General features: G+C 37.9%; 1 protein-coding gene across 1 annotated transcript in view; it reads right to left on the bottom strand.

Annotated features, from left to right (window-relative positions):
* Nucleotides 1-674: 674 nt before the first annotated feature.
* Nucleotides 675-24,914, bottom strand: part of IL17REL (interleukin 17 receptor E like) — a 51,666-nt gene continuing 27,426 nt past the window's right edge. Inside the window, exons 3-17 of the mRNA XM_054220284.1 lie at nucleotides 23,176-23,325; nucleotides 22,330-22,439; nucleotides 20,809-20,923; nucleotides 19,178-19,222; nucleotides 18,183-18,322; nucleotides 17,948-18,019; nucleotides 15,615-15,669; nucleotides 12,255-12,418; nucleotides 9,875-9,922; nucleotides 9,167-9,224; nucleotides 8,682-8,827; nucleotides 6,229-6,288; nucleotides 5,126-5,183; nucleotides 2,615-2,669; nucleotides 675-1,602 (exon numbers count right to left, since the gene is read on the bottom strand). Of these exons, the coding sequence (XP_054076259.1) occupies nucleotides 1,575-1,602; nucleotides 2,615-2,669; nucleotides 5,126-5,183; nucleotides 6,229-6,288; nucleotides 8,682-8,827; nucleotides 9,167-9,224; nucleotides 9,875-9,922; nucleotides 12,255-12,418; nucleotides 15,615-15,669; nucleotides 17,948-18,019; nucleotides 18,183-18,322; nucleotides 19,178-19,222; nucleotides 20,809-20,923; nucleotides 22,330-22,439; nucleotides 23,176-23,325 (1,304 nt within the window). The 3' untranslated portion in view covers nucleotides 675-1,574. The remainder of the gene's footprint in view (nucleotides 1,603-2,614; nucleotides 2,670-5,125; nucleotides 5,184-6,228; nucleotides 6,289-8,681; nucleotides 8,828-9,166; nucleotides 9,225-9,874; nucleotides 9,923-12,254; nucleotides 12,419-15,614; nucleotides 15,670-17,947; nucleotides 18,020-18,182; nucleotides 18,323-19,177; nucleotides 19,223-20,808; nucleotides 20,924-22,329; nucleotides 22,440-23,175; nucleotides 23,326-24,914) is intronic.

The following is a 24,914-nucleotide window of genomic DNA, read 5'->3' as shown; positions in this document are numbered from 1 at the left end:
TTCAGGACCTCATATGAATTTGTCATTGGAGGTGGTGTTTTGTCTTAGCTACACTTAGGTTTTTCAGATCCTGCCACACCCATAAAATTTGAATTCATTTTCAGTCTGATGACCTATTCAAAAAGTTGATCTTAAGACTTCACTGCACTAAAAAGCACACGGTACAAATTAACCTTTCCTACAGAAAAGACTTTTCCACTCAAGGAAAGTGAAGAGAGTAATGTTATGATGCTTTCTCAGTTGAATGCCTGAATATCTTCTTTCCGGCTGCAGTCTGGAGGGCATTAAAGGAAAAGCAGATGTCTGAATAGATCAGTGCTTCTATTTCACAGCCAAAGCAAGTAACTAAATGCTTTAGGAAAGCTGCCTTGCCGCCTCTGCTTTTGGAGCTGTAGCACTGCTTGGAATAAGAATATATCTAATAGATGTGCAGTCTACACAATGAAGCTTTGATATCAAAGGAGAAACGCAGAATTTTTCCTCTTCAGGGCACCTCAAAAACCTTGTGTTTCAAGACAGCAGGTACGTCTCTTGCACCATATTTATCTCCTGTAAATTGCTCTTTCAAAGTCTTGAAACAAAAAAACACATTCAGATGGAAAATATTTTTTATTGATCAGATTCTTTTTCCAGACCCTCACTCCCCACCCATATTCCTGATCCACATGAGCAATTCCACATGGTTCCAGGATTTGCTATTAATCATCTTTTAGCTGACTTTATTTCCTTGTTACACAACAGGAAGTAAGGATGTTTGACGGGAGTATTCAGTGAAATAAAGGCCAAATGTTTGATAATCAGTACAGTGTGTAATACTATTCTCAACAATTGAGTATAAATACTGTTATAATGGAAAAAAAAAAACAAAAAAAAAAAAACAAAAAAACAAAAACAAAACAAAACTTCAGTTCTTTCCACTAAACTGTTTCCTTCTAGGCTGGATTTTCACGTAACAGTTTTAAATAGCTATCAAACCAAAGACATGTAGCTCCTCAGACAAATAGGAAAGTTATCTCCAAGTCAAATACAAATGCAAACACAGAAAGCAGTTGTTAGATATATTTAAGGAATATGGTCTGTCACGGTGAGATCACCAGAATGGCATCAGAAAATGAAGGAAATTACACAGAAGGATAATGCAACAAAGCTGAGAATACTTCTTCCATTCTTCATTTCTCAAAAACTTTTACTTATGGTTTAAAAATGAAGGTTACAAACAAGAAAATCTCAAATACTTGTTCTATAGGTACACAAGGTACTATGAAAGTTCTCATTTATAGTATACTGTATATAAAATATTAATTTAGAAGGAAAATATGAACCTGATTCTCTAAGTGATCTAAGACATTTTTTGTTTTGAAATACTGGGAAACAAGGAATCATAATCCAGTTTCTTTTGGACATGTTAGAATAGGCTTAACTTGCTAAATTCTTCACTCATGAGAATAATCTCACAGCAATTAGCAGAAACTACTAACATGAGAGACGACCAGTTAGACAACATTTGCAAGTTACACCAAAATACAACTTGATGTTGAGAAGATACTAAGGACCTTGAAAATGTGTTGTTGAATTCAATGCAAGGAATGTGCACTCTTCATTCTGGGGGAAAAACAGAAGAGGAAAGATGATTGACTTTTTTTCTCTGAAGTGTGAGAGAGTCCATTACATTCATATACAGTTGGAGGTAAATAACAAATCTAACCATTTGTCTACAGCTTGTGGACTTGACTGTCACGGTCCAAACAGCACTCATGAAAGCAAATGAACAAAACCAAGATACTTCCTTCTGAACGCTACCTTCTGACAAGGGAAAAGACCATGACTGCCTCAAAGCAAAGATGGTTGCCCTTTCTCAACGAAATGATTTGCGTAAGTTCTGCAAGGCTGCATCATCTTCCCATCTTTGAACAAGGACTTGTCAGAGCATCTCTAGTCTCTCTGGAGTTCTGGGTTGCTCCCACTATTCTAGTTTGCCGCTGAAAGGGTATGCTTAAAGGAAGAGCGTTTTTTAAGAGCTCAGGGTCTACCAAATCATACATCCACAGACTGCATTAATTACTCGTTTGTTTACAACCTAGGAATAGGTGTTTTGCAAAGGGCTGTAGGAATGAAAAGAAGCACTGGGACAGCTGAGCAGACACGTCTAATGAACAAGAGCACAGAGGGGACTGATCTGCCTGCAAATGTCAGGGCGAAAGCAGGGGGCAGGTGGTAACAATGTGAATGTCATGCTCAGCAAATCTGAGATTGTTGCAGGGCTCTTGAAGGTTGTCTTGTTACTTTACAAACTTCTCACTTCACAAACTTGTCACTTCCACTGGTCATTTGTCTCCCTTTGCCCTCTCCCTTTGGCAGCAAGGCAGCTACTTCTGATGCCAGACTGCATTGTGGTGCTATAGAGAGAGAGAAAGAGGAAAGGGAGCACAGGAGCAAGAGATGTCTTCAGTAGGGACAAGGAAAGGGGAGAGATAGGAACCTGATATTCCTGCTGGCTAGTACAAAATTCACTCAGACATTGCTTCTCTTCTTTAGAGAGGCCAATGATATGTTTTCAGGATTAAAAACTCTGTCAGCTCTCAAAGATGTTTCAAACTATACATTGGATGGATACCTGTGTGTCATGGCCTTTGCTGGGTTTCCATCACCATACGTCTGACCACGAAAACCTGAAGAAATAAGTTCAGATATAGGTTGCCATTTTATTTTCATTATGGTTCACATATTTATTCTCAAATGAACTGAATTGGGTTATTGTTTCATTCAGAATAGATAAGTTTCTTTTCTAATAGGCGAAATAATGTCTCAAAATGTTTGGCTACATTAAATGGAACCCAGAGAAGTGAATTGACCAAAAAGAAAAATAAAATCTAAAAACAACACAAAGTTTTGTCTCTAAGTCAATGCTATTAAATGCAAAAAAAAAAGGACTTTCCCATTTCCATCCTCTGTAGAGCAAATAAGGCTAAGCCATTCTCATCCCAAAGCACAGCTACTGATAGAAAAATGAAATGCATTGCAGTATAATGCACTCTACATGCCAGAAAACTCTTCTTGCATCTGAAAGAGAGTAGCCTTTGTGATGGTTAGCTGCACTGATTTTTTTATAAGAGACACTGTCGTCACTGGAATCTTAGTTCTGAGTAACAAAATACATGTTAATAACATCGTAGCTCTTTTGTTGCTTGGTATCTTTAACAGTGATACTTAACAATGTAAATTTCTATTTCAGAAAGATGTATGCACCAAATATTTTCGGTTTTCACTATGCCATTATAAGATAATTTCTCATTCACTTTGACATTTTGTGTAATCTAAATTGTCACAAATTATGGAAAAAACTTAGGTTTGATATTCCTTTCACCTTTATGTGGATTGTTTTTCTTAACATCTTAGGTTCAAACACAGTAGCATCCCAGTGTAAGAATTGTCACCCTCAGTGACGTTGTCTTTAAGAAACTTTCATCATCTCATTTTGAAAAGCTAGTGTTTGAGTAAATATCTTTGTTATAGAAAATAAGCATTTAAGAATATGAAAGTCCTTAGTAGTAATGCTAATACTGTTACATTAAAGAAGATCTTTCACATGACAAGCAGTGGATGGCTCCTGATGATTCATTAAGAACACAGGAATTACAGCAATGAGTTGAACCCACCTAGTTCAGTGTCCCGTCTCTGACACTGACCTGTACCTTCTGCCTCAGTTGGAGGTTTCAGGAACCCCCTCTTGGGCAGCTGGCAGAGATGGAATTATCCACACATTAATGTGGACTGTATTATCCCAAAAACATAAAGTATGGCAGAATCCATGAAGCGTGAAGTTAATATCCTCTATACAACAAACACAGTGATCATGTGTTACAGTTTTTATATTCTTGATATGTGCAGTTTTGCAGATTTTTTTTCTGAATCTCCACAAATCCTTGATCAGAACAAAAACTTGTGACAAAAAGTTGCGCATTTAAATCAAATGCTGTGCCCAAAAAGTTCTTCGCTCAGTTTTCAGTGTTCCACCATTTTCATTTAATACACAGACCCATTCTCTCCTACTATAAGGCAGAGGGAAATTCCCAGACTGCTATCTCTAGAGCCTTTCATTATTTTACATGTTTTCATCATACCCTTCACATTTGTTACAAGGAAAATACGAATAAGGAAAATGCATCTAGACTACATGAATCACAATACTATGACTATTTAATTGATTCACCTTGAGTGGGCTTGTTACAAGTTTTTAAGTGAAGAAACCTGAACTAGGATTATGCAAGTGCTTGAACGGAGAACTACATTTAGACTACAAATTCAAGACCCCTCCTTTTTAATATCAGGCTTCCAAATCTGAAGCTATCGTTAACCGGCAGGTATTTTTAGACAACAGAGAAAATCTGTCATAGGAATCACCGTGTGTACAATGAACTGGGAGGGGAGGTTGTTTGTTTGGGTGGGTTTGGGGAGGTGTTTTTGGCAATGCTCAGATTGAGTTTTCTCTCAGCTTGACTTCTTTCTGACCTTTTAGTTCTAAACTAGTCAATCCGCTCCTGCGCTCGTCACCATAAACCCCACAGCCACAGTTCACTCTGAACTCACTGACTTCTACAATGCCTTACTTTCAGGGCTTGGAGATTTCGGAATATTCTGACTCCACGAGCGTATCTGAGTACAATCGTAATAATCAATCATAATAAAATCCTCACGGAACTTCTGCAGTGGAAGGAAGTACTACTGTCCCATTTGCAGCGGTGAATAGGGCTGTGCTGTAATCACTACAACAGCAGCACCATGTGCCTGCTCGCCAAGGATTGTTTTTAACGAGTTGCCTCATGTACTGACAGCAAGGTAAATACAGGTGTGGCACGCAGAACTTGGCACAGGATGGAAAATTCACCCAGGTAACAGAGGAAACAGCCAGCCACACAAGTTGCCCTTGCAGCAGCTAATTAAAAGCTAGTTGAGGTATGCAAGTCCATTGTCTATAAAGGACGCTGAGCATATCTAGCTCACATGCACGCATTTACATTGTCAGGTGAATCCCACCTCAGTTTCCCAATGAAAACACACTTTACCTGAGATGCTTTCTTCTGCACAGTCAAGACCTAATTCTTCTTTTGTTATCATTCATACTTACCACAGTGAATATCACAGATCTGCAACGGAACTGAATAATCTACATCTGTCCTCCAGCCCTTTAAAAAAAATAAAATTGAGGGATTTTGTCCATTCAGCAGAACTGTTACTAAATACTTGCGTTGACAAAATGTTTTTTTTTAGTCAGTTTACTAAAGGGACTGCATTTTTTAATCTGTTTTTAAATAAATGCATATGGAGACTGCTGGTCTAGTGCATATTTAGTGAGTTGCAAACACTTTTAGGTTTCTAAATGATAAAAATAACCAGATTTTTTTTTTTTTTGGAGAGGGAGAAGTTTATTCTGATGGATAATATCTAATTTACAAAATAAATTATTTATGCAGGAAAACATCCATTTTACCACCAAATCTGATTTTTCACTAGGGAAAGAACAACTCTGATTACTCAGAAGGCTCTTGCCAGTCTCACTTTCATCTTGCTCCTTTCTTCCTAGCAGCAGAAAGTGAAGCTGACAAGAGCCTTCCAGGGCAGCTGCTGGAGCCTCCCAGCTCCCGCTGTCAGTCTCTCTTGTCCCAGTGTCTGCTGAGAACATTAACTCCAGAGAGGAATAAACCTATCATCAGCCTCGTGCTCATTTTCTATTAATGTCTTAATAAAGTTCAGCTACGGAAACAGTGTGCAAAAAATGTCAGAAATAATTTGCTCAGCTCAGCTTTCAGGAGTGCTAATTCTAGCACACTGTGCACTTACTGTGCCGTTTGCTGTATGCCTAACCTTTTCCGGCTAAGGTTAGTTTGTGAAAAATTCATCTACGGTTTACTTGGATCTTTTGATACCTTGGAACTTTTTGTTACAAAGGAACATTTAAAGACAGGATTAACAATTTCCTGGTGATACTCCTTTATCTGCCACTGACAAAGGAGCAAGGTCATAGACGGCAACTTCCCTGTTAATTAATGTCATCTCAACAAGAGGTGGTGGCAGCACATCAAGCTATAAATAATGCTCTTTGCCAACTCTGTTTGCACAGTAATAAGATTTGGCAGGGAGGAGAAAGCGGTAAGAGTGCCTGCTGGTTTTCTTTTCTTTTTCATGATTTGTTTATTTTATACAGAGTACCCGGAAAAGCAAGACACATACCTGAATGCAAATTGTTGATCCACACATTTCCTGTGACATAGTGATTGATACAGAATCTCCCTAATGAAAGAAGTTGAAAACCATTATTTTCCACACCCTGGAACAATGAAAATGTACTGTGTCTCTCCAGCTGTTTCGTTTGTTTGCCAATAATGTTACATGTTCTACTGTGTCAGAAAATTAATAACGTATATACTCATTATGGAAGGTTATTTATTTTCACAGATATCCCTAGATCTCAGCAACCACAAGCAGCTGGTGCAGTTTTGCCAAGCACAATTCGGGCAGCGCAGGAAAAGGGCTAATTTTCCTGCATTTTATGAAGCATCATAAGGCAGGACACCCTCCCCGCCGTGGCGGCTCACACCACGTTAGAGCCAATGAGCATCTTCACTTCTTTTCCCTGGTGTATGTGACTTGAAGGAATGACCCCTTCATTACAGTTCTTCTGGATTTCCCATCACATTGTATGCTAAGAACAAGTGCAGCCTTAGGGTAAAATTGTCCTAAATGACTGTTCTGATACTTAATGTTTGATTGTTTATGGTTTGTCCTCAAAATACTGCTATTTACTCCACTAATAGCTATGAATCCTACACTGCTCTCTTTAGTGTGTCAAACTAAAATAATTTGGGGCAAATTAGGTGAATACGTTCTTTTTCAGGCACAACTGAACAGGGATTACTAGGTAGAGAATGAACATTGGTTTCTGGGAACACAGAGCTAAGTTTTGATGAGAAGTTTGTGTATATTGCTCATGGTGTTGAGACAGGAACTGTATGTAATTTATGTGGGCCCCCATTCTGTCACAGTAGCAGAGGACATAACAGCTTTGTACTGGAGGGAAGAAAACAGCTTTTTTAAATGCATCAGTGCCCTTCATGAAACACACACTTCAATACCTAGCTGTGATTTATTGGTGCTCCACCATTAATTACCCTTCTCACTTGGCAATTCACATAGGCAATTTAAAACCAGAAAGTCTGAACTCCACAGATTTCATGGGAAATAAGCCAGTTGAAGGGAAGCACCACTGTAAGTGTTCACTGAACGTAGTGCTTGACAACTCTTCTACTGTACAGACCTCCATCTCTGCCGGTAATACAGCATTTCCCCAGATATCTTGCCCCATTTGACAGACTCTTGATAGTGCCGCCAATGCCCTCTGTGATCTGTGTTGATTAGGAGAGCTGTTTTTTCCCAGGCCTTTGCCCATGATTATTCAACTCTGGGATCTCCTGCAGGAGCAGTTATCATCTTCCACTTAAGCACGTCCTCAGCTTGAGCAGCAAAGCCAAGTTGGAAAACTCTGCTTTTAACAGCTGCTCTGTTACATTCAACACCAGAAATGTAAGAAAGACCTAAAATGATTCATTAGAAAATAAATTCAGCTTTCAATGGCCACCTCTTTGAGTTTAAGAAGTCCTTATTCATAGCTTCTCGCTTCTCAGCTCATGTCTGGTATGTGCACCCTGCACACTGAAAGCATCAGAGGCACTTGAAAAAGCTACAGTTGCAGGAGGTACGTGCACATAGTGGCAAAGAAAGAAGTACAGCTGGAATATATCCTAAGAAGAGGACAGGTGTAGGAGCTACAGCATGCATCTGCAGAATGCCTTTCAGCACGGTGGTCCTAGTAGCTCCTACGACCTATCCCACTAATATTCTCCTATTTGAAAAATAAAGCTATATGGCCACTCCTCTGCTCTTTGGCCCCACTTTCCACATGTATCTCTCAGTAGATCACAGGTCAGGCCAACAAGGTAACTCTGGCAGGCAGGGTAGAGGGCAAGGGCAAGCTACAGTCCTGCACTGAAAATGTATGAGATACAGACTTAGTTGCAAGAGAGGAATGAGGCTGCCATTTCCTGACTAGCTGCTGCCTGAAACAGAAATCTCACCCTCCCTTAATCTTTTCCCTCTTTCCCATACTTTGCTGGAAGCAGTTGTATAGTCACACAGTCAGCTAGCTCAAAAAGCTAATTTGGCTGAAAACTTACCTTTTTGTGTGTGTTGAGTTTGTTTTGGCAGCTGTGAGATTTAGAGTGGCTCAAGATCATCATGGATTTATGCCGCAAGTCTTGCATTTCGTGATGTGAGATTTGCCAGGTCAGCTGTACCAGTGACCCATATATGAAACGCTAACATTTGCTATATACATAATAGAAATACTACACCACAAAAATGATGTTAAAAGAATATTAAGGTTCCACTCAATAGTCACTTCCTTTGATGTGACTCATTTGTCTTCAGGATCCTTATTTATTTCTTTCTTCGGCATGAGATCAGAATTAGAACTACATGCTTTAAAACTGTTCCTGTAATTGTTCCAGTATGTACATGCATGGGTTTATTAATGCTTTCAAGCTGCAGAGCGATAAACGGAATAATAAATGAATGCAGTCAGATATGTTTAAAAGTCTTACAATGCTGAAAAAATAATGTATACAAACCAGAGAGACTGAATGGTGCATCCCAACAGATTCACATGAGGCCAGCTGCGTCCTGTTACACACAAGCACTGAGAACTGTGCCTTGGTTTGGGATGTGAAGAAAACTTGTATTTGTTCTGCAACTGCAGCAGTTCTCATTTTCCAAGCTGATATTAACGGAAAAGACTTACTTTTAGATTTACAAGGACCATATATCATATTCTAAATTTTTTATATTTAAAATAAATGCCCTTTTAATTAGTTAAGTGCCATCAAACAATATGCAAGTAATTATTTCGATTCCCACAAGCTACTTTTTATACTGATAAACACTTGATCTACAGGGGATACACAGAAGTAGCAGGCTGACAAATCTGTTTGCCATAATTTACAAGCTATGGTGATGTGAACACATCTCACTTGCTTACTGGAGAAGACTAATATCTAGTGACTGACTTAAATATTTTTCACAACTTAATACTATGTAATTAAAAAAATATATTTACCTGGAAATTCTCCATGAGCAAATGGACACTTAACCCAAGAGCCTTGCTTGGTTGTAAACTGAAAGTAGAGAAATCTGTTAGGAAAACTGATTTTTCAATTTTAATCTGCAGCTACAGATTCAACTAGAGATGATCAGTGCATTACAGAAAGTTGCAGAAGGTGAATTCATAGCTTTCCTGGTCTATGGTATCTTCCAACCCTTGATTTAAATTACGTCCCTCAATTCTTCAGATATTTATGCACATGCTTATTTTACAGAAACAGCTAGTTCCACTGACTTAAAAGTAATCTAAAAGAAAACAATAATATGCCTATATTAACCTATGTGGCATTCTTTTCTCAACTAGAATAATAAAAAATACTCTAGTAAATGTAGCATATCGATCATTTTTATTATGAAATATTTAATATGGAAAACAGCATACATTAAGTTTAGTGCATGCTTCGGAGTCTGCATTGACTTAAAACATTTTTTTCCCTGCTTTTCTTACACAGAGAAAGCAGAGGGCACAATCTGACCGGTGTACTATCTATAATTGCTGCGGCACTTCCAAAGAACCTCCTTATAATCTAATCTTCCGTTGATTCTTACTTCCCATTCATCAGAGTTACGAAACAAAACATTGATCCTAAAGAACATTAGCAACAACTTTAGAGCTGACAGAAAGAGGAGAGTTAACAGGTGTTTTACAAAGAAATACCTTTACCTTCATGCAAAGTCTTGGGTGAGTGTCCACACGAGAATATTTAACCTGCTTGAAAAGAGAGCACTCCGCATTAGCTAGTTTCACAAAGTCAATTACCCAAAATTTGCATGGTTTGATTACTGAGAAAGGAACTGGTTTGTTTACTTTATAAACATCTCAGGAAGTTAATAATATAAAATAGTAAGGATAGGACAATTGCTACTCTGGATTACTGAATAATTTGCTTCCTTTTATCTGTAACATGTAGCATTATTTATAGTCAGTCTGACCCATTAGAGCTAAATTAATTGATTCTATGGTGGTTCATGTGCAAAATTCTGATTACACAGTCGTCTTGTTTCAGTCCTTTATTTACTATTCATCAGTGACTCAGCAGAACATTTAAACACACACCCAAAAGCATTGTTCCACCTTCAGTTCAGAAATTTTTCAACTTTCCGTATCCCTATTCCAGAAAAGACTTAAACGTAGACTGAATTTTAGATGTCCACTTAAGTCACCTACAAAATGTTGCTTTCCGGATTAACAACTGTTTACCCGCCAAGGGCTTCGCCATAAAAACAATTACTACTCGTGTAAGTGATCTTACTTAAATGAACACCATTGTTCAAGTGACTGAGCACAATGGACCCTACGCACAGCACACGGCATCGTGACCAAAGTAACACCTCTTTCCTGTAACTTTTTTGAGAATAACATAATGGATGTCCTCAGGTATGTCTACCATAGGGTCACAGAAGATAATTCTGTAAGAATCCACTCATATATGGATACAGCATTGCCATCGACAGAGAAAGCCCCACCCTAATTAGAGAGGAGAGTTATGTAGCTTTCGGGCCCAAGTCCGTACATGTGCATGGTATTAGAGTATGCGGCGTTGTGTGGACCTGGCACTATGTGAGGAGTCTCTGCAGTAGTCTCCTGCACACTATAGAGACGTTCTTCAGGGTTACAGTACCAGAAATGGACCAAATTCTGTATCAACCATTTTAGGATGAATTAGAAAAAAAGGGGAAATTCATTGTGTCCATGAATATTAATAATACAGGAAAACATTCATTGTCTGTAATTAACTAATCTTGGATTGTGTTCTGGGTAACAGATATAACCATTACCAGCCAAAACTCTTTTTACGCTTCTTTCTTTTTTTTTTTCTTTTTTTTTTTCTTTTTTTTTTCTTTTTTTTTTTCTTTTCTTTTGATTTCCTGCAAGCAATGAGTTGTGCTTGTCAGATAATGAATCCCACAAGGACCATTCACATGTATAGAATAAAATATATTTGGTTTGCCAGATCAAAGCTTTGTTGAAACTCATAAAATGGTGAAACTGAACAATCACTAAACACTTGGACAGGAGTTCCTAGTCAGAAAAGCATTCAACAGTCTTGTGTCAGCCCCCCCAAATCATGCCATCAGAATAATACTCATAAAGTTTCAAAAATTAAGAATTTGTATTTGATTTTATTTGCCTTTTCAGTTGTTACCTCAAGTTTACTGGCTTCTCTCCACAATCCGAAAAGCCCGAAATCTATTTTTCAAGACGAAAGCCAGAATACTAACCAACGTCATAAATCCAGTGCATTCGGCATTATGAGGCTTCAGATAGAAGTATTAAGCAGCTCAAGATATACACAATGAAAACCCTTTTCAACTTTAGAACATAAGTGCTGGAAGAAATGTGCAACCCAGTATTTCAACACCCACAATTTCAAGACATTGGACCAGGTTGAGGAAGGCACTTCAAAGAGATCTTTAACAGAGTACAAAACAACTGTGCCCTACCAACGTACTCTTATGTCTCCAGTAAGGTTTAGAGAGATTTAGTTTCATCTCACTTACATTTTAGATGTCTAAAGGTTAAATATCCAAATCCGATCTATTCATAATAGACTCTTGTGGTAGTCAGTGAAAAAAGAGTCACTGTCGTGGTTTGGGCTGGACTGGCCTCCAGCCTTTCTTATTTGCCTATCTTCAGATGAGAAGAGTTGTCCTCTCAATATGTCCATTTCACTCACTTAATTTAAAGGGAACCTGACACAAATAACGTAGACTTGAACACCTACATTTCAGACGGCAAAATCAGGGCCAATGAATCATGCCTTTACTATAAATGAAAAGCAGACCTTATTTACCCCAAAGAATTTAGCAAACATTACTAGCTTCACAGTCATCTCCATTTTTTATTTCTTAATAGTGAGTCAGTGAGGTTGTTGAATAAATCATGTGGTTAGTGTACAAGAACAGACTGTGATTATGAATAGTTTTAAGTAGCAGAGAAGAAGAGAGGAATTTGTAACTTATTCCAAAGTCTAACTCTTCACATTATGCCTTTGGTCACGGCCTTCAATCTCACAGTTTGAATAAATCTGTGTAGCTCTTACTTTCTCAGAAGAATTTTTGGAAGAGTTTTGTATATCCTCACAGTGGTCGTTAGACTTCATTAACCTGCACAGGTTAACCGTGACAAGCACAGGACAGGCTGGCTCCCAAGCTAGGGTTTGTGTCGCTGGGTTATAAACAATATTATCCCATAGCGCCTTCGTATCTGTGCACAAAGAGAGGAAGCATCATTCAAGATGTCTAAAAATGAATAAAAGTTGTTCATAAATCTGGTACTGATACATGTGCTTAAAACCAAAAGCATTGCTTTTCCATTTCCTTGTCATTTCCACCAGTCAGAATTGCAGTGTTTCACATTGTAACAGTGCAAAATTTGAATTCATCCCACCAAAGTGGGATGAATTTACCATTTACCAGAGCTATTCAACCTCAGAGCTTAGTTTTACCAGTCTCCCACTATGGTGATAGATAAGCATCACCTGGAAATGACACCAGGAATGAGATAGGAATCACCAGGCTCTTAAGTAGGCTGCAGAAGCTCCTGGAAGTGCCTTCTTTGCCCATCAGTCACAGGGGGAGTGTTAACACAAGCAAATTCCTAACCGAGGACCTTCAGTTAACCGTGTATGGTAAATTAGAATGAATCCATACATTAGTGACTAGAGGTCATGGTATTGGAGACTCAGACTCTGCATGTCTTGTGTAGGACTTGCGTGCACACAACTTATGTGTAAGAAGATAAATTCAAGCCTTTAGCTGAATATCAAGAACTCAATAGTAAACAAAGCTGTGCAAGTAATTCACAATAAATATTTTTACTACAGCATCTATATAAATCTTCTTTCTATGTATACTGGGCACACCGTGATTTCCCAGCTAGTCAACATATATTTGGGGATATCTTAAATAGGTACTATTATAAAATTAAAACTCTCATATTTATTTGATTGGTCAAATTAGTCACTTTGTACTGACTTTCTTTTCCATTTAGTTGCACATGGATGAGAGAATTTCCAGCATGAAATTCAAACTGATATTTCAGTTCATACTTCAAGAAGTAATTTGGAAAGTTTTACATTTGCCTAATAGAAGTAGGAGAAAAATATATTTCTGCAACTATTTGTGAAGCAAAAATATGGCCAGTTGGACATTCAAGAGGAGTGAACAAACAATATCCATGACTAGCAAATGTAGCAAAGTGAAGAAGCACAGTCTATATCAAAGAGTGGAAACACCAGGTGTTCAAATGTCACTCCCATCAAGCATAATAACAACTCCTATTGGTATTGCTTCTCTCAGAAATGTCCTGAAATAAAGCCTTCTGATATTTTCTAACAGAAACCTTCCAGACCATTTAATTGTGCCAAGCCTCCTGCTGTCTCAACTTTGTGTCCCAATGTGTATACATCAAAATACTGAAACTTTCTACAAAGTGGAATTTTTTATTCTGTTTAAAAAAACTGCTGGAAATTTTGATTCTTTTTTAAAAATGCTGTTTTTAATAAATGGACATGTACTATAAAGCTAATGTTTAGAGAATATTTAACCTGAGTGTAAAGTCCTGAGTCCCAACAGTTCTGACAGTTTTCACAGCTACGTTTTAAATGTTATGTAAAGATGTAGGTACACTGTAAATGTAATCCTAACTATTAAGAGAATAGCACTACAATTAAGACTTCTCAGGTTTGTTTCCAGGCCTGCTCATTAACTTATTACCTGAGTTTCCTTCTGTTTTACTCCTTTGTAGCACCTACTTATTTACATCATCATAAGATGGTTATTCATCTTCAGTCTCATGTAATCACATTGTTTAGTAACCGATAGACATTCTTTTTTTTCTTTTTTTCTTCTCTTAGTTACATTTACCCAAAACAGTTACTACATAGGGGAGCTTCTTTCTGATACAAAACTGTTAATTGCCTCCCACCACACAACTAAATCTATAATCCAAACTTTATTACATCAATGATAAATGAGGTAAAAAAAAGAACCAATCTATCTCCTTTAGGTATTTAAGCAAACAGAGCTTTCAGTTGGGAAAAAGAAAGATTTAAAAAGAAAACAGTGTGTCTCAAAAGCTGGAACTTCTTATATACTTAAATAGCTGGGTGCTAAAGCCTGAAAAATTGGTTGAGATTCCTGCAAGGAGGATAGCTGAGTAAATGCGAAGTATGGCTGTAAAACAGTATTTCCCATATTCCCTTCCTTATCAAAGCTGTACGATGAGCTTTCAATTGTAATTGACCATTGGAACTTCCTAAATGGACAAAAATAAGCTTCAAGAGTTCCAGTGTGCCAACGCACGTACTGCCTTTCCTCCGACTACCAAAGCTTTGCAACCTGGGCTTCAGCTGTCCCCATAGTCCTGATTCAATGGCATTGGAGAGGAGGATGACCGCAGCAGGAGGGGAAGGAGAAGCAGAATACAGAAGGAAGGAAGGAAGGAATCATGGGATTCATGACCCCAGTTTCCTGCACTTGCAAAGCATCACCATTCCAAGCACAGCAAATAGGTAGAGATAGCAGAAAATTTGGAAGAAAACAATCTGTGCCCCATGAGACCCAGCCTCAGGCTGAACAGCTACTAAGAATGGAGGTTAGAACTTCATATTGGCCAACAGGCTTTACTTTGATGACCTTAAAGCCAGATCTGACTACATGAAATAGTCATAGCTACAGACAGAGTTTGGATGCACTGTTATGGGTAGGTGCTTTTATTGTCCCTCATGGTTTTTTTCTTAAATCAAATATGAAAATCCCTTAGTGGGTTTCTTAGCATGGCCTAGGGAAAAAATATCATTGTACTTATGTTGGACTTAACACAATAAAACACTTTTTCAGGCTTTTCTTTTTTTATCTGCCTGGTAAAACTTTCACTGAAGACCTATATAATATGACAATATCTTTTTCACCTGTCATCTCAGACCAAACTCTGACTACAAACACAAACACTTTGTGCGAACAATTTCCCATGGCGTGAATAATTTTCCATTAATTATGGGAATTCCCATATGCAGTTAACTCTTTTTTTTCAACTCCTTGTTGCCTCCTTTAAGTTGGGTGTCAGACACCTTCTTCAAAACTCTTCTTGAAGCCTTCTGCTCATATCAGCATTTGAAAGCTGATCTCAGTGGCTTTTGTTCCCTCTGGCCAGTTTGCGTGTGACTTAAGAAAATGTGGGAAATGAAGAAAGTTACTTAGTGTTTATATTGGCATAAACTTGGTGAATAATTTGGTCTGAAAGTAATTTATTCCATCTACCCACAGTATAACAAACCAATATGACGATCTCCTTGAAGTTTTGCAATATATGGTTTTCACCTTAGATGAATTTCAAATTGTGACATACTACTGGAGATGCTGAAAATCACTCATATAAAGAGTAATCACACAATACTTACCATTTTCAAAAGGGCAAAGTTGTATCCTCCTCGCATCTGGTACTGCCAGCCAACCCTACAACCCAAAAAGTGGCCATTAGCACAAGATTCTCATATACACCAATTTTTAACATTTTAGATAGAATGTGACAGAAAACCTTTCCAACAAAGATAAAGATACTATGTTTATTAGAAAGCTTTGGAAGTAGTCTTTTTAAAGGACATTTTGCACTAGATATCTATTTTATTGTTCCTCATTAGGGGGACTGGAGTTGATGAACTAAAGTGATCCCTTCTAGCACTATATTCCTACTTCTGAGTCATATATTTAGCCAAATTTCATTTAGAAAGTCTTGCACATCGATTTTCATTAAGTTTCTTACAGTGTCATTACTTTCTAGGGGTATCAAAAGACATTCAAGAATCATAATACCAGATCTGCTGGCCTTTGTTATGGTAAAGGATGTATCCTTAAAATCTGAAGACTAACACTTAACCCCATCTCCAAGTATATGCGCATGGCTGTTACTGTACCCTAATTATTTAGATTCATGCTGCTTACAGTTCCCATCTGTTTGCTCAGCAATTGTACTGTGGAATTCTCTGTGTATATGCTGAGGGGAATAATATCTTTCCAGTCACCTCATACCTTTCAGAGTGGAACGAAAAAGAAATCCCTAGGCTTGGAAAAGACCTTGTGGTTCAACTCGCATATTAAGATATGTGACTTTAGGTACCTACAATGTACACATCTGAGTGTGACTAAAGTGCCCAAATTACTATTACAGCAGCCGTATGAAGGTCTAACCAATGCACCCAGTGGAGTCCACAGTGCTATCCAGCACATCCCAAAATGGCCATCTACATTTGGTCACTTGAGTAACTGACTGCATTAACTAGATCTCCACTGACTATAAGAATCTGAACATCTAATTCAAATGCAGGTATCTACATTTGGACATTTAAATTTAGGTATCTAAATCTGCAAGGTAAATCATACCCAAAAATTCACTGAGAAACTAGGTCATGTAGTATCTATATATCTTACCAAGATAATTTTAAATTGGTTCAGTGACTTTTTATTCCTTTTTATGAAAGATATTCAAAAATTGCACTTCTCAGATTATCAGAAAAAAAAATCTGTAGCTATCATGAATATACTCATGCAATTAAGTTTATCCCCCTTCATTCTTGTGGCAAGAATGGCCTTAGCTTAAAAAATCTGTTATTTTCCTTATAAGTTACCCTTCTGGTGTGCATTTAGACAGCAAGCATATTTTCTCTTTGCATGTGTTTTACCAGGATAATGAAAACCTGTTCCTTGAATCTCCTACGTAAGAGTGTCTTTCCATTTCTCAGCCATTCTAGATTTTATATGTACATCTTCCATTTGAATTCATTGTTCTTGAATATGGATACAAGAATTACCTACAGTATTTCAAAGAAGGCCTTGCCCATACTTTGCTATTAACTTGGAATAACCTAACCCACTAGACCTTTGCTCATGTTTACATCATGTAAGTATGTTAATTTAATCATTCTCCGATGAACTATTACACCCAGATGTTTTTCCCTCCACCGTTATTTCTGAATGAGGACTCACATCTTAGAGCAAGAATTCTTTTTATTAGAGGAAGTGCACAAACTTGCACTTCATACATTGCACTTCACGCTCCTTTAGTTATTTCACATATGAAGATTTCTAGTCTCTTCCACCTATGCTGACCCTCTTCCATTTTGATTACACCTCTCAACTGTATTATCAGCAAGCCTCATTTGGCTGATGATTTGGCACAAGCCACTCCGCCACTTGTACTGGCACAAACCACGACACACGTTCCCACCTTTTGTCGCCATATCATTTATAAGAACATTTATATAAGAACTGCTCTAAGTGTGGTCCTTAAATAACCTTCCTACTAGCACAGCCCCATGCAACAGGAGTAGTCAAGTTAGCCCTCCAGCTAGGTATTATCTAGCATACAAATCTTGTTCTCACCCCCAGCTTCCTCAATTCCTCTTTTAGTTTCTCATGCACTACTATATCAAATTTTATGCTGCAATTCAGTCAGATTAAATTTTCTGTCTTTTCATTGCTTACAAAAAAAATCAGTCAAATTAATCTTACACAATACTTCCCATAAATTAATGTAAATTGTATCCCATTTTCTTATCTCCATGTTTTAATTAGTGTTTCCTAAAATATCTCTTCTACATTTACAGAATCATAAAGTCAGACAAGCCTTAGTCAAAAACTTAGGTCTAGAGATTTTTCCTCCTTTCTTAGCACAAATCCCAGATAAAAATTCTTTAATCGGTAACACAAGTATATATAAAATTACAGACTGTATTACCTCAATGCAAAGACAAGGGAGTAGCTGAGAATATTTCAGAGAAACTGATTTTAAAGATTCCTTCCCTTTGATCTGAAACGAAAAAGATGGTCATGAATCCAAGACAATAAATGACTTTTAATAAAGCTCAATAAAGATATAGAAGGGTTTTTCCTATAACTGAGACCCCAGTGAGCATTTCCACCAACAAGTGACCTCCCACCAGTTCAACAAACTGCTTGGAGCTTTAACTCACCACAGCAAACGCTCCTACATCTTCACAGGTAAACCACTTGTGGCACAGGCGAACATAATAATCTTGATCTCGAAGAAAATTGGATACGTTCACTGATATAATTTTCCTTGCCCTGTCTACATTATAATCAAACTTTCCAGCTGAAAAAGAAAATTCAAACATGAAATTATCACATCTGTTTCTCTATTACTTTATTGTTTCTGATTTTGTTATTTCTTTATAAAAGGTACAGAATTTATTTCATAACTTGATGGAGATTAAATTCAACATCTATAGATTCTTACCTAGACTGTTTGAATTAGTTATTTTTATATCATGATATTCCTAAAGGTATTCTTATTTTATGAGACATAATAATTTTCATGAGAACAAATTTCAATATTACTCCATTTTAAACTGGCAATACTGAGAGGCCAGGACACCTACTGTTTGTACCTCAACCTTAGTACTTGAAATCTTATGTAGTTCATGTACAAATACTTAAAATATACACACTAATACTACTACAAAAAGTTGCAATTTCATTACACAAAGAACACGTGCAACTATGTCAGACAAACACAGTATGTGGGGGGATGTTTTATTTTTTATATTCCTTATTTTGTATTCACTTTATTCATTTTTTATAGTCATTATTTTGGTACACCAAAATCAGGACAGCAGTTTGGCAAATTAATTTCAATCCATTTATGAGGTCTGCCTATAGACAAAATATAAAACCAGCAAATCAAAGTGCATGAAAATGACAGAAACCAATTTGCAGAAGTTTAAGTATTAAATAGGTTGTCGATATCTTTATCTGCTATCTAGCATTTCCAAGTCAATACAAAGAAACACATTTTCCAAGACATTATTTGTCAATTACATGGTAATTATAAGTAGTGGTAGTTGTAAATCATCTTTTTGTTCCCTGCTTATTCAGCTATGAAAACATATCATTGTACAGGTCACCAGAAGTATCTCACAGTTTTAAATTACACAGAAGATCATCTCACCCGAACAAGCTGGAATATATTTTCCCACATCACTGTTTCTGCAATCTGCAAAATAGAAGACAGAGTTTTCTTCAATGCTGCTTTATTTATATAACTGTGTAAAAAAACTGCCAAATTATCTAACAGCTTCCCAACAGGAAACCTACACCTTATACCCCTTTTTAAAGGTAGATTCACATCTACTTCTACATAAGCAGCAAAAAAGAAAAGTACCCTTACCACACACAGAGATTCTATCACAACTTGCCTTAAAGAGCTATCCCACCAGTACGGGGTTTCTACTGGAAAACCTCATCAGTAGTTTAAGGTGGCAATCTAGGACATAACATTGCCTTTCTTTATCTCATACCTAACAATAATTTAAGTAATAGAAATAATAATAAAAATAATAATAATTTAAGTTATTCTTTCCTTGAAAGCTACTCTTGTTGTTTACCAGGCTTATTCCTCTATCATAAACAACTGTGTATTTTTGCTATTCTGACTCGACTCTAGTCTTACAAAGAAATATCCTATTTAGCTCCCAGGGAACTTACCAGAACTAGAGGCCAGGCGACGCTTTCAGAACTAATATCTAATATTTGTATCTTCAAAACTTAAATCTTGATTTAAGAACAATAAATCAGCTCATAACGTGCTGCCTACTGTTTTCACCTGTCCTTGCTTAACTCAGAGCAGCACTTTGTTCTCATTTCCCCATACAGTTCTTTTCCCCCGAGAAATATTTCCTATTTTCATGTGTGTACTCACCCTTGTAAAATATCTTAAAACTGGGCTTTATAAAACCTTATTTTCCCCCTTCTTTATTCACAAAGTACATATTTACTTCAATAGTGCATTGGGACTTATCAAGAAAATGAAAGGCTTTTTAAATACAAAAAAGCTTTACTTCTATGGAAGCGTGGAACAGCCACAACATGTCTGATACTGTACGATGGGCAAGAGCCGCCCACCCAGAGGCTCTGGAGATGGGAAGGCAGGGCAAGCCCAGGCACCGGACCGAACCAGGGGTCTCCTTTCATGCTTTGCACCACCATTTGGTGCATTTGTCTCCACCAGCCACTCTGTATCTTGGCTGATATCTGTTTTCATATGCATGTGGTAGGCACTTTACCCTGAAAACATGGAAAAACACCACCTTATCTTAATCCAGTTACATGAAAACAGGCTATGGAACAGCTAGCTAATTAAAGTAAAAAGAAATTTCTTTACACTTTCTTATTAAGCTTTCCTCAGTCTCTGAAACCACCTATGGCCTAACTATGAAGAGAAGCAGAAGCTCCGTCTTATGCACAGAGAGACACAGGACTGAACCTACAGGCAGAGAAAGAGCACATGCCAATCACAAGTAGGCCAATTAGGACAAATGCACAGTGTAGTTCAGTTTTCCTTTTAGATACAAACTCTGGTCTCTGTTTTTCATAGCAAGTCAGACATTTATATGCACAAAATAAATCATCGAAATGCAGAATGAGCCTGGTCCTGGCATGCATGATCTACCATCAGTTAGATCAGCGTATCCCAGAACATGATCTGGCTTTGCATTTGGGGTTTTGTGGTTTGGTTTGGGTTGGTTTCTTTCTTTGAAAAGATGTTTCTTGAAAAACATCTGGTTTAAGATGTTTTCCTACCTTCAACATAGTATTCCTGACTCAGCTTGACTTCACAGTAATTTGGTACTGTTTTCATGGTCACATAGATGTGTTGTGCTACATTGACTTCAATGCAATTGAATTGTACCTGTACCTGTTCAAAACATTTATAAAATCAAGTTTGTGCATGACTTCCAGAATACATGAAAACCACTGGTTATCAGAGTTAAGCAAGCAATATTCTCCATTCAGATTTATTTATATTTACAAGGAGCATTAAGCAGTCTCATATATTGTAGCATTAAGAATGTAAAAGAAGCAGATACCACTTAAAGGTATTTCAGAGTATCATTACTTCTAATCCAGGATGTTGCTATCTTCTTCACTTCCAGAAATCCAAATATCTACAAGCTATGAAATAATCCTAAAAGCAAAGAAATACAGGTACCCAATGCTTATTGAACTTCAAAAGCAAAAAGGTCTTTCATACTACCAAAAGTCCCCCTTTGTAGGCATTTTTAAAAGCACAGACGCTTGCACAATAGGAAAAAAATGTCCGTTTAAACATTTAATGGCGACTTCAGCAAATTTATTCATTCCAGTAACAGTTCGTGAGACAGAAAGTAATTTAGGAGACAAAACTTGACATCCAGTTATATCAGGTCATTCCCTCAGTCATAGCAGTAAGTATTCAATTAAACTGAAACAAAGACAATTTCATTAAATATGTTTGTTGAGTCTTGCCTATAAACTTACCTTACTCTAAAAGCTACCAACTGTTCCTTGCTGGCCCTGCATTGCCTGTAGGGACGTTTGATCATCAAGTGATACAGAGCGTAAACTGCAATAGCAGTTTGGGAGAAGAACTTTGTTTCACATGTGCAATCAATATAACATTTACAAAGCACATGAAGTAAGACATTTTGTGTGGGATTAATAACAGTTGTCCACCAGTAACTGAAAGCAAAAATTCATCTCTCTTAAACAGTTCGTCAAGGATGGTTCTTTTCTTTTTTTCCCCAGTTGCAAATTTCAATAACAGACTTCTGGGTTTAGTTTAGTAAAAAATTGTACTCTGCTGTTGCAATAATTACCATGAATTTAGGACAGATGTGCACAAGTGCTTAGGCACTCGGCTGTCACCTATATGTGTAAATTCCATTGATGTGGTTGGACTTAAATAAATCATATGTATGCATTTAAAATCCCTGTGGCAGTCTGCTTCCTAGCAATTGGAGTTACGAAAGCTTCCCCACAATTTGGTGCGCGCGAAAAGAAAGCTAGCAAGATTGATATAAAAATTAGGCTTTGCAGAGGCAGCTTCTCTTGCAAAAAGGTAAGTGGAAGAAGTATAAAAATGGTAGAGAATTTAATTTATAGGTTGGGTTACAAAAGGACATTTTGTTATGGGGTTTCATTAGACAATGCTGAAGCATACATTTCATTGCAGTTTTCCACAAAGTCAGTAAAAGAAGAAAATAAGAGAGACACAAAATATATTTTTTTCCAAAGGCTCATAAACATTTAAATGAAAAACAACCCAAAAAAAAAGGAGTCTACCTTCTTTCCATTAAGCATCTTGCTTTTTTTCCTAGCAAATCTCACATTTGTGCACTGAGATTGCTGTGTGTCCAGTGAAAGAGAACATATTTCCAGCCCACGGATATTTTCTGAAATGAGTTAGGAGAAGATTTCAAAAATATAATTTGAGCATCTTTAAGAAAAACAAAAAAAGAAATTAAAATATACCATATCATAAGCTTTCCTCCTAAGTGAAAGGAACACGTATTTTCCCTCTGCTAAAAAAGGGGCATTATATATAATACACACATGGAGGTAGGAGCAAGGATTTAATACAGATAGCTATAAATTAAAGCTTTAATTATGCAAATTCTTACGCAGATTTTAAAAATAAACTCAGAATGAAGCACAGCAGGAAATACCTAAATGGTAACACACTAAGCACATGAATGGCAAGGTGCTAGTAAAAATAGATTATAGCGCAGAATTTTAACTTCAGACACAGAAACTGTTTCTCCTTCTGTTGGGACAGTCACTCATGTCTGAGTGACCAGTGCAGACAGAATTTGTGTGAGAGTGTGTGTGTGCACCTGTGACAGACCAAGAAAGGCAAGGGCAGCTTGGAGCACGGGTAGAGAACAAGTGTATTTTGTTGGAAGTAAAAATTCAGTTGTCTTGAATTCATTATCTTAGTTCTCATTCCCTTGAGAAAGGCCAGGGCTTTATCCTGGCTTGTAGTAAATGATTTCACAAAAAAAAAATCTTTCTGATATAACTGCATGAAAACAGCTTGGACACAAATATTGCAATATGCCACAAAATTTGGCTGGACACCTATAAGCAAAAAGTAGACAGAAATGATACAGTAGCAAATCTGCTTCCTACCATCCAGACTCAGAGTTCCTTTAATGTTTAAATGAAGAGAGCATGGGCTTCCTTGGACACATTTCATCACTGTTGAGATCTTCATGCTTTTCAGTACCATAGAAGACAAAGATGCAGGAGCATCATGGCAGAAGCTATTAAAAAGGCCACCTGCAAAGACAAATACAAATATAGAGAAATGTCATTGTGCACATGATATCTGGGGGAGAGAAAGCACCAAAGCTGAAGCTCTAGCTCTACTGAAACCAGTAGGAAAGTCACCAATGACTTCAGCAAAGCCAGTACTTTACCTAAGACTTTTACATGGCCAAGAGATGTAGTTGGCTTCACTAACAACGCAGGGAGGTTGGAAGGAACTGCATTACAGATGGGGTTTGGGAATAAATTTCCTGGCTCAGGGGTTGGTACTGGGACCGGTGCTGTTTAACATCTTTGTCAGCAACATGGACAGTGGGATCGAGTGCACTCTCAGCAAGCTTGCTGATGACACCAAGCTGTGTGGTGCAGTTGACACGCTGGAGGGAAGGGATACCATCCAGAGGGACCTGGACAGGCTTGAGAGGTGGGCCTGTGAGAACCTCATGAAGTTCAACAAGGCCAAGCGCAAGGTCCTGAACCTGGGTCGAGGCAATCCCAAGCACAAATACAGGTTGGGTGGAGAATGGATTGAGAGCAGCCCTGAGGAGAAGGACTTGGGTGTTGGTTGATGAGAAGCTCAACATGAGCAGGCAATGCGCACTTGCAGCCCAGAAAGCCAACCACATCCTGGGCTGCATCAAAAGAAGCGTGGCCAGCAGGTCAAGGGAGGTGACTCTCTCCCTCTACTCTGCTCTGGTGAGACCCCACCTGGAGTACTGTGTCCAGCTCTATAAGAAGAACATCAACCTGTTGGAGCGAGTCCAGAGGAGGGCCACAAAGATGATCAGAGGGCTGGAGCACCTCTCCTATGAAGACAGGCTGAGAGGGTTGGGGTTGTTCAGCCTGAAGAAGAGAAGGCTCCAGGGAGATCTTAGAGCAGCCTTCCAGTACCTAAAGGGGGCTTACAGGGAAGACGGGGAGGGACTCTTTATCATGGAGTGTAGTGATAGGATGAGGGGTAACACTTTTAAATTGAAAGAGGAGAGATTTAGATTGGATATCAGGAAGAAATTCTTTACGGTGAGGGTAGTAAAGCACTGGAACAGGTTGCCCTGGGAAGTTGTGGATGCCCCATTCCTGGAGGTGTTCAAGGCCAGGCTGGATGGGGCTTTGAGCAGCCTGGTCTAGTGGGAGGTGTCCCTGCCCATGGCAGGGGGGTTGGACTAGACGATCTTTAAGGTCCTTTCCAACCCAAACCACTCTATGATTCTATGATTTTGTGTTAATCCGCAAGAGGAAGGACTCACATGTCTCTAACGGTTAAGGCTAGCAGAGCACACCTAGACTAACAGTGGTTTTAAATAATCAGATCTTCTAGATCGTGGCTAGACTAATATTTTATTCAAACGTTTTTCCAAAACACTACCTGTATATTGTGACCACTCTCATAGGTAGTAGTTTAATTTTAGGATTGGCTGATGATCTCGACTGCTGTTAAAATATCATTTTTCACACAAGAGGGCACCATTGCATTCCTAGTCATGGAAAAATCCCTCACACCTGTAGGACTTCTCCTTTAGACCAGAACAGCAAGAGCAGAATAGATAATATCCAGGCCTTCTTCAAGGTATAAATCGTAGTAGGCACAGAACACCATTACT

The sequence above is a fragment of the Rissa tridactyla genome, chromosome 1 (assembly GCF_028500815.1).
Source record: "Rissa tridactyla isolate bRisTri1 chromosome 1, bRisTri1.patW.cur.20221130, whole genome shotgun sequence".
Taxonomy (NCBI): Eukaryota; Metazoa; Chordata; class Aves; order Charadriiformes; family Laridae; genus Rissa; species Rissa tridactyla.
The sequence above is the reverse complement of the archived record's forward strand: the minus strand, read 5'-3'. Positions and strand labels throughout refer to the sequence as shown.